This window comes from Mytilus trossulus, chromosome 12, assembly GCF_036588685.1.
Source record: "Mytilus trossulus isolate FHL-02 chromosome 12, PNRI_Mtr1.1.1.hap1, whole genome shotgun sequence".
NCBI lineage: Eukaryota > Metazoa > Mollusca > Bivalvia > Mytilida > Mytilidae > Mytilus > Mytilus trossulus.
In genome coordinates this window covers 52,629,939-52,644,650 of record NC_086384.1, presented here as the reverse complement: position 1 = coordinate 52,644,650, position 14,712 = coordinate 52,629,939, and the positions used below count along the sequence as shown (strand labels likewise).

Genomic DNA, 14,712 nt, shown 5'->3' with positions numbered 1-14,712 from the left:
CAAAGCACTATATTCGTCAATATATAAATAAGACACATTAATTATTTACAAATTTTGAATTATGATCAAATTAGCACCATGGAAGGATAACGCTTTTTCTCTAACTCTATGGAAATTTATCCCTTTCCGAACCCATTGTATAAAAAAATTTAATCAACGTGTGGTTGCTAGTGATCTCAAAAGATCATTGGATGATTTTAAGGGTCATGACCTTTTTAGCCAACTGAATGAATCAAAATATGATAACAGGTGTTAATGAAATTGACAACTTCGTGCAATGTGAAAGGCACTCGAAGGGGATTTTTGGTTAACAAAAAAAGAAAATGTCATTTTTATCATTAGAGAAACTGATTCTTACATAGTTACTCGTGGATTATCGGATTTATCCAATCTCGATAGTTAAATTATAAATTTTAAAGTCCTCGCCGAAGCGGCTCGGACTTTAAAATTGATAATTTAACTATCTCGATTGGATAAATCCGATAATCCACTGGTATCAATGTAAGAATCTATATTTATATAACTTTAGATAAAAGAAACATATGTTCTTATACAATTTTAATTTGGACATTATCTTATTTGGCTATAACAACCAAGAACGTCACGTTGCCATAACATTAATTTAACTCTGTTATGGATTAAACTTGGTATTTGCATGGCAATGTATCCCCTTAGAATAAATCTGAATTAGAAATAAAAAAAAAAAGAAAGCGTCATTCAGTTTATGCGTGACAGTCAGTGCATGAATCCCTGGTTTTATTGAAAGACCTCGGACGATCAGTAATATTGATGACTATTCTCGTGACATAAGATGCATCATGTTTTTTGTCCTTTCGAGTCTTTCGCATAGGTTAACATCGCCTCGATATAGCTTTGTTGGTATATGTGGTTTTAAACAATCACCAATCTTAATAAATTAATCAATTTTTCGTTAACAAACAAGTGTGGACACAGATCAGTGTGGATAGTCTATTTGGATTTTTGACGGTGTTTTCTGACATAGAGAGTTCTCTTGTTTTCACAATAGGTTTCTATGTTAAACTATGATAAACAGTGACGGCCAACCTGTAATTAACACTAAAAATAGCTGTGTCTTTAATCTAATATTTAGTTTTAAGGTTAAAGACTTATTTAAATCAGTACCAACCGTTCATAAATTGTATTTAGATTAAAATTGCTGTTGATATCAAATCTACATAATGGCCAACATACTATGACTGCTTTGTGTATATGCACATTCCTGTAATAAAATTTTGTGAATGCCCAACTTTCCATTCGGAAATTTCCTTTCAACATTTGCAATGGATTAACTTTTATTTGAATACATTTACATGTTTAACAATAATCCACAAGGGGACACAGCTAGCTGAGTGGGCTCCATCGCCTCAGAGATTTACGTAAAGAAGGAGTAGATTACAAATATTGCCAAATGATTCCGATAAAATAAGTTCCACAGTTTTTATTTCGGATAGCAGGAAAAGCTCAAAATAGGAAGAGGATCTTTTCCACTTAAGGTGCATTTCTGCAAGATGTGATTTTAATATGCGATATGGTATCATGAGAACTTGCAAGAACGTTTTTTTGTATTGTTCCATTTATGTTTCTTTGAGGTTTTAATTTCTTACTTTGGTTTGTTCACCAAAAAACTGTATTTTTTCAGGATCTTCCCAGTATCATTAGTCAAAAGTGATATCTGAGTTTTCAAAAGTTGTGGTACATATATGATAAGCATTGTGTATACATTTCATAACATTTGGTTGAGGCAAACCTAAGTTAGAGAACGCAAATGAAAATTCAAGCATTTTTTTAATTTGTAAAGGGGCACAACTCTGGAACAATTAAAGTGACACCACCAAAATTCAAACTTTTTGATGTGTGTTTTGTGGTCATAAGTATTGGGTATAAGTTTCATAACATTTGGTTAGGGAAAACCTAAGATAGAGAACGGAAACCAATTTGAAGACGTACAAGGGTTTGCCAGTTTTTAATAGACTAGTTTCTCAGTGCTCTAACTATTAATTAAGTGGTCCGGCATTATAAGCATTGGTTTGTGCTCAATGCCAGTTGTTTATATGTTATCATAGCCAGTGCCTAGTGTATAATCATGAAATATTTCGCAGTCTGGTAAGCAAGTTATTTAAAATCGGCCATGTAATCATATAATCAACTAGATGCTCTGCAGGGTGCAGCTTTATATGACCAGAGATTGAACCCAGAATATTTAGGGCTAGTATGGACACAACATTCAAGCTGGATACAGCTCTGAATTTGGATTGTGATTGAAAAGTTGACACAGCATAGGTTTCTGACACAGAATAAACCTAAACATTTTTTTTTTGCTTTTGAGCAATTCACTATGCTGTTGAATATTAATTCTCTCAAAATTAATATTATTAATAGTAACTTCTAAACGAGAGGCTTTTAAGAGTCTGTGTCACTCACCTTGGTCTATGTGCATATTAAACAAAGGACACATATGAATTCATGACTAAATTGTGTTTTTGGTGATGGTGTTTGTAGATTTTACTTTACTGCACATTCTTGCTTCTTACAATTATCTCAATTCAAAATGAACTTGGCCCATTAGTTACAGAGGAAAATAATAAATTTGACTATTAGGGGCAATAACTCCTTAAGGGTTCAACAGACCTTTTTGGTCATGTTGACTTTTTTGTGGATCTTACTTTGCTGAACATTATTGCTGTTTACAGTTTATCTTGATCTATTATTATATTCAAGGTAATATCCTAAAACAGCAAAATTTCCTAAAAAATTTCCAATTCAGGAGCAGCAACCCAGCAACCAGTTGTCAGATTTATCTAAAAATGTCAGGGCAGATAGGTCTTGACTTGCAAAACAATTTATTCCCATGTCTGAATTGCTCTTAATCTGAAGCCAAAATCTACATTTTACCCCTATGTTCTATTTTTAACTCATGGCGGCCAACTTGGTTGGTTGGCAGGGTCACCACACAAATTTTTTAAACTAGATACCTCAATGATGATAATGGCCAAGTATTGTTAAATTTGGACCAGTAGTTTTGGAGGAGAAGATTTTCTAATAGATTAGTAAAAATTAGGAATAATTGGTAAAAAATGACTATAAAGGGCAATAACTCCTTCAGGGGTCAACTGGCCATTTTATTCATACTAACTTATTTGTAGATCTTACTTTGCTGAACCTTATTGCTGTTTACAGTTTATCTCTATCTATAATAATATTCAACATAATAGCCAAAAAACGGTAAAATTTCCTTAAAATTGCCAAATCAGGGGCAGCAACCCAACAACTGGTTGTCCAATTCGTCTGAAAATTTCAGGGCAGAAAAATCTTTACCTGATTAACAATTTCACCTCATGTCAGATTTGCTCTAAATGCTTTGGTTTCAGAGTTATAAGCCATAATCTACATTTAACCCCTATGTTCTATTTTAAGCCATGGTGGCCATAATGGTTGGTATTGCAGGGTCACGACACACATTTTTTAAACTAGATACCCCAAGGATGATTGTGGCCAAGGTTGGTTTAATTTGGCCCCAGTAGTTTCAGAGGAGATGTTTTGTGTAAAAGCTAACTACGGAAGACGACTACGGACGCCGGATGCAAAGTGATGAGAAAAGACAAGAAAGATAACTCCAATTTTCAAAAGATTTCATAAACCATTGGTTTTTGGTGATTCAACAACCATTCTGGACAAAGAAAGATAACTTCAATTAATTGTCTAGAAACTACAAAATTACTTGTTTTTGGCCCCTTTTTTGCCCCTAGACTAACCCACAAAATATATCCCAACCTTCTGCTTATGATATAAAATATTGCAGTACAATTTCAGAACAATTGAAACACTTATACACAATTTTTTGTACTGACACTAGATAAATGCTTGTTTTGGGCCCCTTTGGACCCCTTATTCCTTAACCTTAGGGACCATAACCCCCAAAATCAATCCCAAGCTCCCTTTTGTAGTAATAAACATTGTGTTAAAATTTTATTGATTTCTATCTACTTATACTTAAGGATGTACTAAGGTTAGATTTTGGAATTTGTGTCAAATGTTTGGACTCCTTGGAGTTTTTCCATACAATACAATGTAAAATATTTTGCCCCATAATACCTATTTATTTTTGTCATAAAAGACTTAATAGCTCATGAAAGGTCATTTACCAAAATTTTAGAAGAATCGTGATTTTCTTTTTTTTAATTCTGAAAAATGTATTATACCAATGCATATATATGGTAAAACTTGTATTTTTTGTCTATCTGATGAGTTAAAAGCCTTTCTCAACTGATTTTTTTAGTTCATTCTTATGTTGTGCTGTTATACCACTGTCCCAGGTTAGGGAGAGGGTTGGGATCCCACTAACATGTTTAACCCTGCCACATTATTTATGTATGTGCCTGTCCAAAGTCAGGAGCCTGTAATTCAGTGGTTGTCGTTTGTTTATGCATTACATATTTGTTTTTTGTTCATTTTTTTACATAAATAAGGCCGTTAGTTTTTTTGTTTAAATTGTTTTACATTGTTTTATCAGGGCCTTTTATAGCTGACTATGCAGTATGGGCATTGCTCATTGTTGAAGGCTGTACGGTGACCTATAGTTGTTATTGTTTGTGTCATTTTGGTCTTTTGTTACTAGTTGTCTCATTGGCAATCATACCACATCTTCCTTTTTATAAAAGTCAGAGTCAGCCTTTTCCCGCCATATTTTAAATCTCAAATATCTGGAAAAGGAGGTCCATGACCTATCAATATTTTTTGCTTATCGGTATCCTTAACTGATGCCCTACCAGTTTATAGTATCAACTTTAATTTCTTAATTTTTACCTAACCTCACCTAAGTACATCCTTAAGTTATTATTTGGAAACCATCTGTCTTTGGATAACACTGACGACGACAACGTGATACCAATATAAGACCACAAAATTTTTGCTGTCGTAAAAAAACCACCATGAGAAGGCTCACTAATCCCTAAAAGTAAACATATGCACTGAGTGAGTAATACAAGTCTCTTTCCATCTCCTTCATTAGTTGGTATTCAAATGCTTTTCTATTTTCATCATTTTTTTTTTGGGGGGGGGGGGGGGGGGGGACTTTCCAGATTTCAAACTCAGTAAAAGTTTTTTATTTTCTATTCTACAAGAAGTTAAGAAGATGAACCATTTGCATATTATTTATTCTATATACACATCTATAATGAGTGAAGACTAGGTGTGAAAACAGATTATCTAGAATGATAATAACTTACTTTTGACATTAATCATGTTAATGTTTACATATTTAAAAGAAGTAAATTATAACTATAACTTTAAAATTAAAATTCCCCAAAACAGAAGAAAAAGACCCCTTTCTGAAACATCCAGACTGGACACCTTTACAGGTTTTCAAAAGAACATCTGTTGTTCGACCTGATGGGACAGAAAAACAAAATCATGGAGGTTAAATTCTTAAATGTCCTAATGTTCCAAGTTGCCATAGAGGTAATTGAAACCCTTAACAAAAAAATAAATTCAGTTTTAACCAGCATTGAATTAAGATAAAAAAAAACACTAGGGTAATGACACAAAAAAAAGATCAGCATTTAGACATTTTGAGCAGAGACATTTTACTTATATATAATTTTACACCTGTACTTTTAACAAGAACTTGAAAAGGTTATACTTTATAAGTATTCGATCAACTCTATACAGAATATCATTTCTGAAGCCTGAATTTGACTAAAAGTAGTTTATGATATACATATGAGAAATCTCCTTTCTTGAAGTCATTACAGATTCTCTGCAATGAAATTTACCCTTAAAATGTGTATTTCTTACCATGTGCTTAAATAACATTTTGTACAATTTAATCAAGCTGTCAATTGTTACAGCCAATTTTCTCCTTTTTACATGACACAAATATACACAACTATAAATCTCACAAATAATATTGCACATATATACATATATATTTTTTAGTACATTTTTATATAAATAAATATATGTACAGAACAAACCCAACTAATAGGGTGTAAGAAGCTATAACAGATTTAACAATCTGAAGCATTTTGCCTGATTAATTGCTTGTAATTTTATACTATCTTTAGAGACTTTGAAATAAGTCTATATGCATAAAGAAAACTGAATGTTCACTGATAAACCATATAAATAAAGTTACAGTCCAGAGATGTTGATCCATGAAAATGTTACCTTAATAATTGAAACAAAGAATCATGTGATTTTTATTCCTCTTGATTGTCCCTCTGGTATCTTTCGCCCCTCTTTTATCAAACATAGACCCCACATGATCCCTTAGACATATTTGAGTGGACAAAGTTTATATTACTTAAGTGTCTCATCTCATCACTTAAGGTAAAGTTCTTACAATGTCAATGGTATACCTTAATTACTTCTCTAGACATTATTCTGAAATGGACTTTATCAGACAACCTTCTACTGTCTTACAGAAACCATTGCCTATAAAGTGACACCTAGGTCTTACTTTGTAATGTTTGTTGCAAGTGAGACAAAAATAACAAAGAATGTAAATAGTTTTACACCATAACTTTCATGGTTCAAATTGAAAATACATTATCAAAAGATCCAACATAAATGCAAAAAAATATTACCAAAGGGAGATAATTCACAATAGGGGAGATAACTCACAATGAACATAAACAATTCGCCTGGATATATTTTATTCATTGTCATAAAAAAAATACCACTTAACCTGATGTTGATTTTTTCTCCAATCAGAACAAAAAAAAATATATTAATGTGTATTGTAATTGGAACTGAGAACCAAGAAATTCACTTGTATCACTTAACTTGTTTTTTTTTAAGTTGAATAGATCATTCATAAAATATTATTTGAGTTGAGAATACTATTTTTGGCAAATTTGCATGCTTTTAGAATGTCACAACACTTTTTACAAAACAAAAACAAAATATATAGTACATGTATATCAACAGTAAACACTTTCAAATTGGAATGATTTTATCAAACATAATTTTGAACCTAAATAAGATTTCTAATTATATATAAGTATATTGATTGATGCAATCTTTAACTAATCATACAACATGAAGAAGTGTTGATGGACAGAGAAAAAAATGAACTAGTGGAGCCCTTATTCATTGGACAATTTATTTTTTTGCATGAATATATCATTAATAAAAACTTGAATTCTTAATATTTGCTGACCAGTTATAATCTATAACAATAAGTACAAGGATATATAGAATAAATCAAAAGTTGTAATTCACAAATATAATAAATATACACATTAAATTCATTAAATTGATAGTTAACAAAGCTGAATCAATGGTCAAATGTTTAACATGTAATTCATCATTTACAACCTCAGGTTAAAGTTAATACATCTGATGTAATCAATTTTCTTTTAAAATTCAGAACAGATTTAAAATTTAATGCTTACATTTTGAACATATTTTCTAGAGTTCAGTAAAATATATAGTAGTCCACAAATACAGTACTGTAAATTGTGAAATTATTGTAATGTTTTTATTATTGCGAAAAGTGTTATAATTGCAATTTTTAATTTTTAATTTTAATTTTTTATATGAATTAAACAGAATTTTTCCCATATAGCGAAAAATTTAAATCACATTTTAGTCTAAATGCATGCAATAATTTCTAAATTTACAGTAAGCAATTTGTTTTTATTATGTTTTTAAAAAATTAACACATCACCTCATCAGAAAAAAGACAATAAGAGCCATTTAAAATAAATGATAAAATAATGATGATTTTACACTAATGCCTTAACAATGTAGCTATGAGACAATTCTGTAGATGGTCTATATCACACTTTATCAAAACTGGACCCAATCTTCATCTGTACTGGGAGTGGAATTAGAACTGAAAATAGACAAAGTAAATGTAGATATATACTAAAAATAGAACAAGTAGATATACAAAGAATCATCAAAACTTATATATGTAAAAACAGTCATAAAAACTCTAATGAATTCAGCAGTGGGAGTGGAATTAGAACTAAAAATAGAAAGTAGATATTATACTAGTATACAAAGAATAAGTAAAGGTAGATATACAAGGAATGATAAAAATTTATAAGTAAAAGCTGTCATAAAGACTCCAATTAACTCAGCTCAGCTTGATAAACTCAGTTTCTATCAACTCTTGTTGGATTGATAGTTTTAAGACAGTGTTGAAATTGAATTCACAATAACTTAAAAATATTTATCAAAACAGTACAGCAAATTGAATATAAAATAAAGTTGATTAATCAATTATTTTCCATTTGGCAAGTCTTTCATTTTTTGTTTTGACTTGGTATGTGTGGAATAGTAGGTTTATTGTCCTCAAGGTACAGCTATTGAGGGGGGAAATGACCTTTATGGGGAATCCAGGTCAGGTGTTTTTAAGCTTGAGATTTGGGATTTCTTTTTTTCCAATTTTGGGACCTCAGGATTTCGAGAATTTAAGCTCGGGATTTCAGGATCTGGTGTTTTTAAGCTTGGGATTTCGGGATCAGATATTATCCTGAGGCGAAGTCAGTTGATTTCAAGGTAAGTGGAAAAGGACTACATTTTGTATGTGCAGAATATATACTGTACAAAATGTGTATTTTGGAATGGAGTATGATATAAACCATAAGAAGGGATATGTGCTTAGATTAATCATATGTGTATTGGTCGGTAGGTTTTTGACAGTACAGATTAGTAAGTTCAAACCTACATAATTTATTCATAATGATGAATATCAAGTCACTTTCCTTCACCTTTCCTGAAATTTGAATTCAGCATATATATATATTTTAAACAACCATGAATACTACCTGCGTCTTTTGTAGACTAAATGTGTGTGACTGGTGCAAAAACAAACTTTCAAACCTTGTATCTATGGTGATTTTATTCACTCTTTTCTATAAAATTAGGTTATAACACATGTATCTTAGAAATACTAAGAAAACAGAAATTATTTTTTTAAGTTCTGTATTTTCTATCAGAACTTCAATAGCTTGAATTAAATCATTTAACCTATTTAAAATTTGTTCAATTACACATTTTGTCTTTTAAGAACCCATGTTTTTTTATCACCCCTTATAACATAACACCTCCTCCATATACTTACTTGACTCCTGTAAAATCTCCCCAAGGATCTGCCGTTGTCGTCTGAGCAGGTTGTAACACAGGTTGTGACGATGACCCTGATGAACTCACTGATAATGAATCAAATAACAGATCTACATTTGATTGGCTATCACTAGAACTAATGTTTTGTGAATGAGAATTTATTTGTGGTTCTGAAACTTGTGAAATTTGTTGTGGTTGTTTTTCTTGATTGGGTACTAGTTGGGGTACTCCCCCTGGTGGTGGTGGTAACTTCGTTGCTCCGGGAGGGGGAGGTAACATTCCTAAACCACCTCCTGACCCTTGACCTTTTGGTCTGGATTTTGCTTGCTGATTAGGGTCTCTCTTGGTCTGAAAAAGAAGCATCATGTACAAATAATCTTTAGTTAATGTGGTATCTAACACAACAGGGAGACAACTCTGTTAAAATCAGCTAAATGTTTTGATCACATTGTAATGTTAAGAAAATATTAAGCTTCTGAATTATCAAAATTAATGTTTGTCAAACTGCTATATATAACTAATGAAATTTTTCTGATTAAGCGGTTGGTTCAAATTCTTTGATTTTTTTTTATATTTTCATAGATGCCAACCCCTTTTGACACAATCAGTAAGAAACTATCAAATTTTCCGTATTTTTAAAAAATCTCAGTAATCATTCATAAACTTGTATTTACCAATAAAAAATACTGACGAGTGGTTGCAAAATGATGTGCACTAAAATTTGTCGTTTAACATGTTGTCTGTAGTACATGTACATGTATGTATTCCAATCATTAATTGTTCAGATGTTCTCAACTTGTCAAGGAGAAGTAGAGAAAGGGGAAAGCTACTTCATAAAATGCAAGTTTGCCTCTTCGGAAGTCAGTTAGTTCCCAACAATAGGTTGATAACTCCCAAGAAACCGGAAGCATTACATTGGCGTTTTCTAAATACCGGACCAGGACAGAAAAGTAATGATAAAAATCCGCGTTTTACAAAATTGAACAGCGATGTTTAGGAATCCGTAACTATTCGACTTTGACCGTAATAGCGTAGTTTTTATCGCAAAATCGGAAAAACTACCAAAAAATAGTAATGGTTGGCATCTTTGTATTTTTGTCGAAGGGTCAAAGTAAAAATGTCAATTTTTTATGAAAATTAAACTAGCCAAATCAATATTAGTCAAGGTGTTAGGTACCACCTTAAAATCATGCTGTCATTTATTCTTATAACTTTCATATCTATGATTGAAGAGGCATGTCTATAGTCACCGTCATGTACAATTTCCAACGTGTTTCTGGTAAAAAAAAATTAAACTACCTACTGCATCTAGATGATGTTCTTAATTTAGCTGAATCAAATATCTTACCGAAAAAATCAACTACTGCCCTACATTTCATTGTGTTTGCACAGTTAATAATAGATAAAACTTGAATATTACCCCTATGTGCTATTTTTGGTAGGCAGGATCATGATTTTAAAAGAAGATCATCCAAGATGGATGACAAACTATGACAATGTGGAAGGTGATGAGAATGTCAGATGCGCAAAAAATAGATCTTCAATTATACAAACCTATATAGATTAGACCGTTGGTTTTCCTGTTTGAATGGTTTTACACTAGTAATTTTTGGGGGCCATTTCCTTTTTTACTGTTCGGTGTAAGCCAATGGTTACATGTTTAAGGCCGTACTTTGACCTATAATGCTTTACTTTTATAAATTGTGACTTGGTTGGAGAGTTGTATCACTGGCTCTCATAAATCATCTGCCTCACTGATATAAAATGTTAACTTACATTGACCTTTGGTTTATGTGAAAAATATCTAATTTGAATAACTGGTACAGACCTGTAAATTAATTTTTATGGTTTGACCTGCTTTGAATCCCAGGTCAAGTTTTGGTCCACTGGTAAACTCTGCTTGTGTCTTTTTGGCTGCTTCTTCATTTTTCAACCATCTGGAAAAAAACAATAACACTTACATAACTTTTACTAATGACAATACAGATTTTGTCTTGACTTTTGAACAGTGGTATCTTACTGTTTAGCATTTTGTTTCTCAATTTTGATGATTTAAACAGAACGTTTGACGAGTTTACTTTTCTTTTAAAAACAATGAATACCCATTCTTAAATTTTTGTTTGCTCTCTTACCCATTATTGCACCTAACTTTACCTATTGTCTTAAGTAAACCTTGTTTTACATGGTCATTCAGGGCCTTTTATAGCTGACTATGTGGTATGGGCTTTGTTCATTGTTGAAGGCCGTACAGTGGCCTTTAGTTGGTAATGTGGGTGTCATGTTGGTCACCTGTGGGGAGTTGTCTCATGTGGCAATCATACCACATCTTCTTTTTTTTATACTTACTTAAAATGGTCTTGCAGTGCCACATTGAGATCGAAGGAATCTCCTCGGTCATTGAATCCTATACCAATGAAAGCACTTCTCCCTGTATAAATGTAAACAGTTATCATACATAGTAATAATTTAACTTTGGATGTAACACGTCTTCTGATTGGCTGACCTTATTTTGTTATGAGCCCATAGACATAATTTAGTAATGTGACCGTGACGCCATCAACATTTTTTCGTGGTTTTCTACTGTTTAAAATGGAATTTAGAATTAAATTATAAGAAATGACTGTAATATTTTTTCTGTCTATTCCAAATAACATACAAAATTTGGTGCACACTGTTAAATGACCCGCTGCGCGCATTACGCATTGTGCACAAAATCTTTTATGTTATTTCTTCATAGACAGAAAAAATAATTCTGTCATTCCTTAATTAAATAATCATATATTTGTTCTTGAAAAACTTGTTATGCACAGAAAGAGAAAAGAATGTATACTTGTTTTCTGTTGAGTAATAATATCAAAGGTGCATTTCCAAGATTGAGTATTACTGAAAATTATAACATAGAATAGGCAACATAATTGGAAGTTGTTTTGTTCATTCCTTTTTTTTTAAATTTTCTTATTTTAAAATGTCTTAATTCTTCAACATTTCCACATTGTACCAGCTGTAGTTTTAAATTGCATAAGATACAAACTTATAACAAACAAATAAAGTTTCCCCCGATTTATACATACCACCATCATCTTTTATCCGTAAAACAAAATATCGACTGGAATCTGTCACGGCTTCTACAGCTATACTTGGGTAGGTTTCTACAGGACACTGGGCAAATAATTCTCCTGCAATTCAATAACATACAAACCATTATTTTTGTCAGAGTTATATTTTTTACCATAAAAAAGTTTTGATGGAGATTGTCAAGAACATGACCTTCAGTTAACACTATTTTGAAACCTGCTGGAATTTAATGTGGTATGTTTTGTTATAAATATATGTACAATTCCGTTCTTCATTTCTTTATTTATTAAAGTGACATTCTAATGCAACATTGTTTGTAGCATTCAATTCAATTGGATAACATCACTATTTTTCATGGCATCAATTCACAATTGAAGCTATGAAAACGTATTGCAAACACAGACAACATATGACAATTCTTATATATATGTTTTACCGTTGTTTTCTATCAGTTTCATTAGAATGGAGATAACGGCATAAATTGCTAATTTAATGATTGCAAATACCCATTTACTGGCTTCGCTAAAGCATCACTAGTAAATTTAATTTGCGACCATCAAATCACCAATTGATGCCATCTGAGCTTAAAATACAACACAGTTATCTCTTTATTGTTTAGTAATAACCAATTCCACATAATGGGTTGTTTGTTTACATAGTTTAGTTGAAACGTATTTATCTTATTTTTTATTAATATATGTTCTGTATGTTTGAAAAATGCAGAGAGTATCCCATGATGTACATGTAGGTGATTGTACCTGAAGTTTTGTCTTCCAACTTTATAAACAAATCTTTGCCTAGAGCTACAATTCTCATTCGACCAGTCCAATCTGGTGCATCCAACTTCCAGTCAGCTGCTCTAAAGAAAACAAGTCAAAATAATTACATTAATTTTAAATCTGTTTAAAACATTTCATTTGTTAGAATATATTTTTCTTCCTTGAATTTCATTTTGTGCTTTTGTTCCAGTAACAAACTATTGAATTTCAAGAATTGATATCATAATATCAGGCCAAATTATAAAAATATGTTTTTCCTTTACCATACCCGACCTGTTTTTTAAGCTTAAAAATAGCCTGCTCTAAAGTTGTATATTTCTCCCATAGAACATGTCGAATGATAAACTCAATGTAAAACATAAACATGTAAAGAAAATAAAAAGAAAAATACCTTCCTTTTATATACATTCAACATTAAGTCTAAGGAATGGATATTCAACTTTAACAGTGCTTATTAAAAATGACATAAAAAAACTTAAGGGTAGGCTATCTTTCAGCTTATAAAATAGAAAGGGTAATTTGGGTAATACTAATAGAAAACACACATCTTTTTTACATGGCCTTATCATGCCAAAATTCTGAAAGTTTATTGAACTGTTATGTGCGTCTTATTGGGGTCTAAGTGTGACGCAGGATTGGCAGATTTTTTTGTTAACCATGACAAGAGAAGGTCAAATATTTTAGCGTAAAAACAGGAAACGAAGTGGGGTGGACATGGGAAACCACATGCGCTATCATGGCAGAGAGAACCCTGATACAGGATTCTGTAGAAACAATAAACGGGTTACGGGATCAGACCCCCTCTACGAAACCCCCTTTTATACCCTTAATATTAATAAAAAAAAAAAAAGTAGGGAGAACGAAGTCTTTCAACGAATCCCGGCATCAGATTCTATGGGAAAACAGACCCATGGCGAACATGTTAATTTCAGGACAAACAGACCAGATTCACTCTCCAAGGTGGGTCTCATTGGGGTCTTAGACTGACACAGGATTGTGGATTTTTTGTAAGCGTGACACGTGAAAGTAAAATTAATCATTGTGCCGTGAAACGGAAAATGAAGTCTAGCAGGACGTGGGAAATGTGAAAAAAATTAGAATTGCTTATGTACATAGTGTAAGCAGGATACAGGAAACTGACAAATAATAAGGAGGATCCGGGATCAGAACCAATCCCCTAATGAGACCCCCTCCAAGTTTAGCAAGAAGGCTAATTAGTAATTTTTAATTTTCCAAATAATTATGTAATTATGACGTATTGATGACTTTTTCATGACATTTACCAGAAGGATCATAGGAATAAGGCGTCACATAATTAAATAAAATAGACTTCTAAAGTGTCATATTTATTTGGACTATATACATGTACCAGGTTAAGTTTAAGTTATTTTAAAGTGTCTATGTGATCCGCCCATCTATTACTTTAGGAACTTATCTAAACAAAAATAATGGAAGTGTATTGTATATATTCTCCTAATATGCAAATATGGTACCTGTAACCTCTGTTTGATTGCCTTGGAGGTATTTTAAACACCATAACTTCATTTTTAACACACAAGATACTTTCGTAGTCGGTCGACATTTTCGCCAGAAATTGGAACGAGGCAATTTGCGTATCAATTATCTCCCCTAATTGAAAATGTAAATAGTATTTTTGTTAGTTCAAGTTTAGAATAAAATAAAGCGTAATCCATAAATCACTGAATCGTTCTGATTGGTTTATTATAGCTTTATTTTGTTAATGTATATTTTATTTCTACTG

At 31.8% G+C, this 14,712-nt stretch overlaps 1 protein-coding gene across 2 annotated transcripts; it reads right to left on the bottom strand.

Annotated features, from left to right (window-relative positions):
• Positions 1-7,551: 7,551 nt before the first annotated feature.
• LOC134692830 (NECAP-like protein CG9132) lies at positions 7,552-14,584 on the bottom strand. 2 transcript variants are annotated; one of them, XM_063553421.1, is made up of 8 exons: positions 14,444-14,584; positions 12,930-13,030; positions 12,168-12,272; positions 11,443-11,524; positions 10,925-11,033; positions 9,095-9,444; positions 8,699-8,746; positions 7,552-7,858 (listed from the first exon to the last, which is right to left on the bottom strand). In XM_063553421.1, the coding sequence occupies exons 1-7, from the start codon at positions 14,530-14,532 to the stop codon at positions 8,728-8,730; spliced, it is 855 nt and encodes a 284-aa protein (XP_063409491.1). In that variant the 5' UTR covers positions 14,533-14,584; the 3' UTR covers positions 7,552-7,858; positions 8,699-8,727. The 2 variants fall into 2 exon arrangements, with proteins under 2 accessions (XP_063409491.1, XP_063409490.1); XM_063553420.1 differs by lacking the exon at positions 8,699-8,746 and having other exon boundaries at positions 7,563-7,858.
• Between the last annotated feature and the right edge of the window lie 128 nt (positions 14,585-14,712).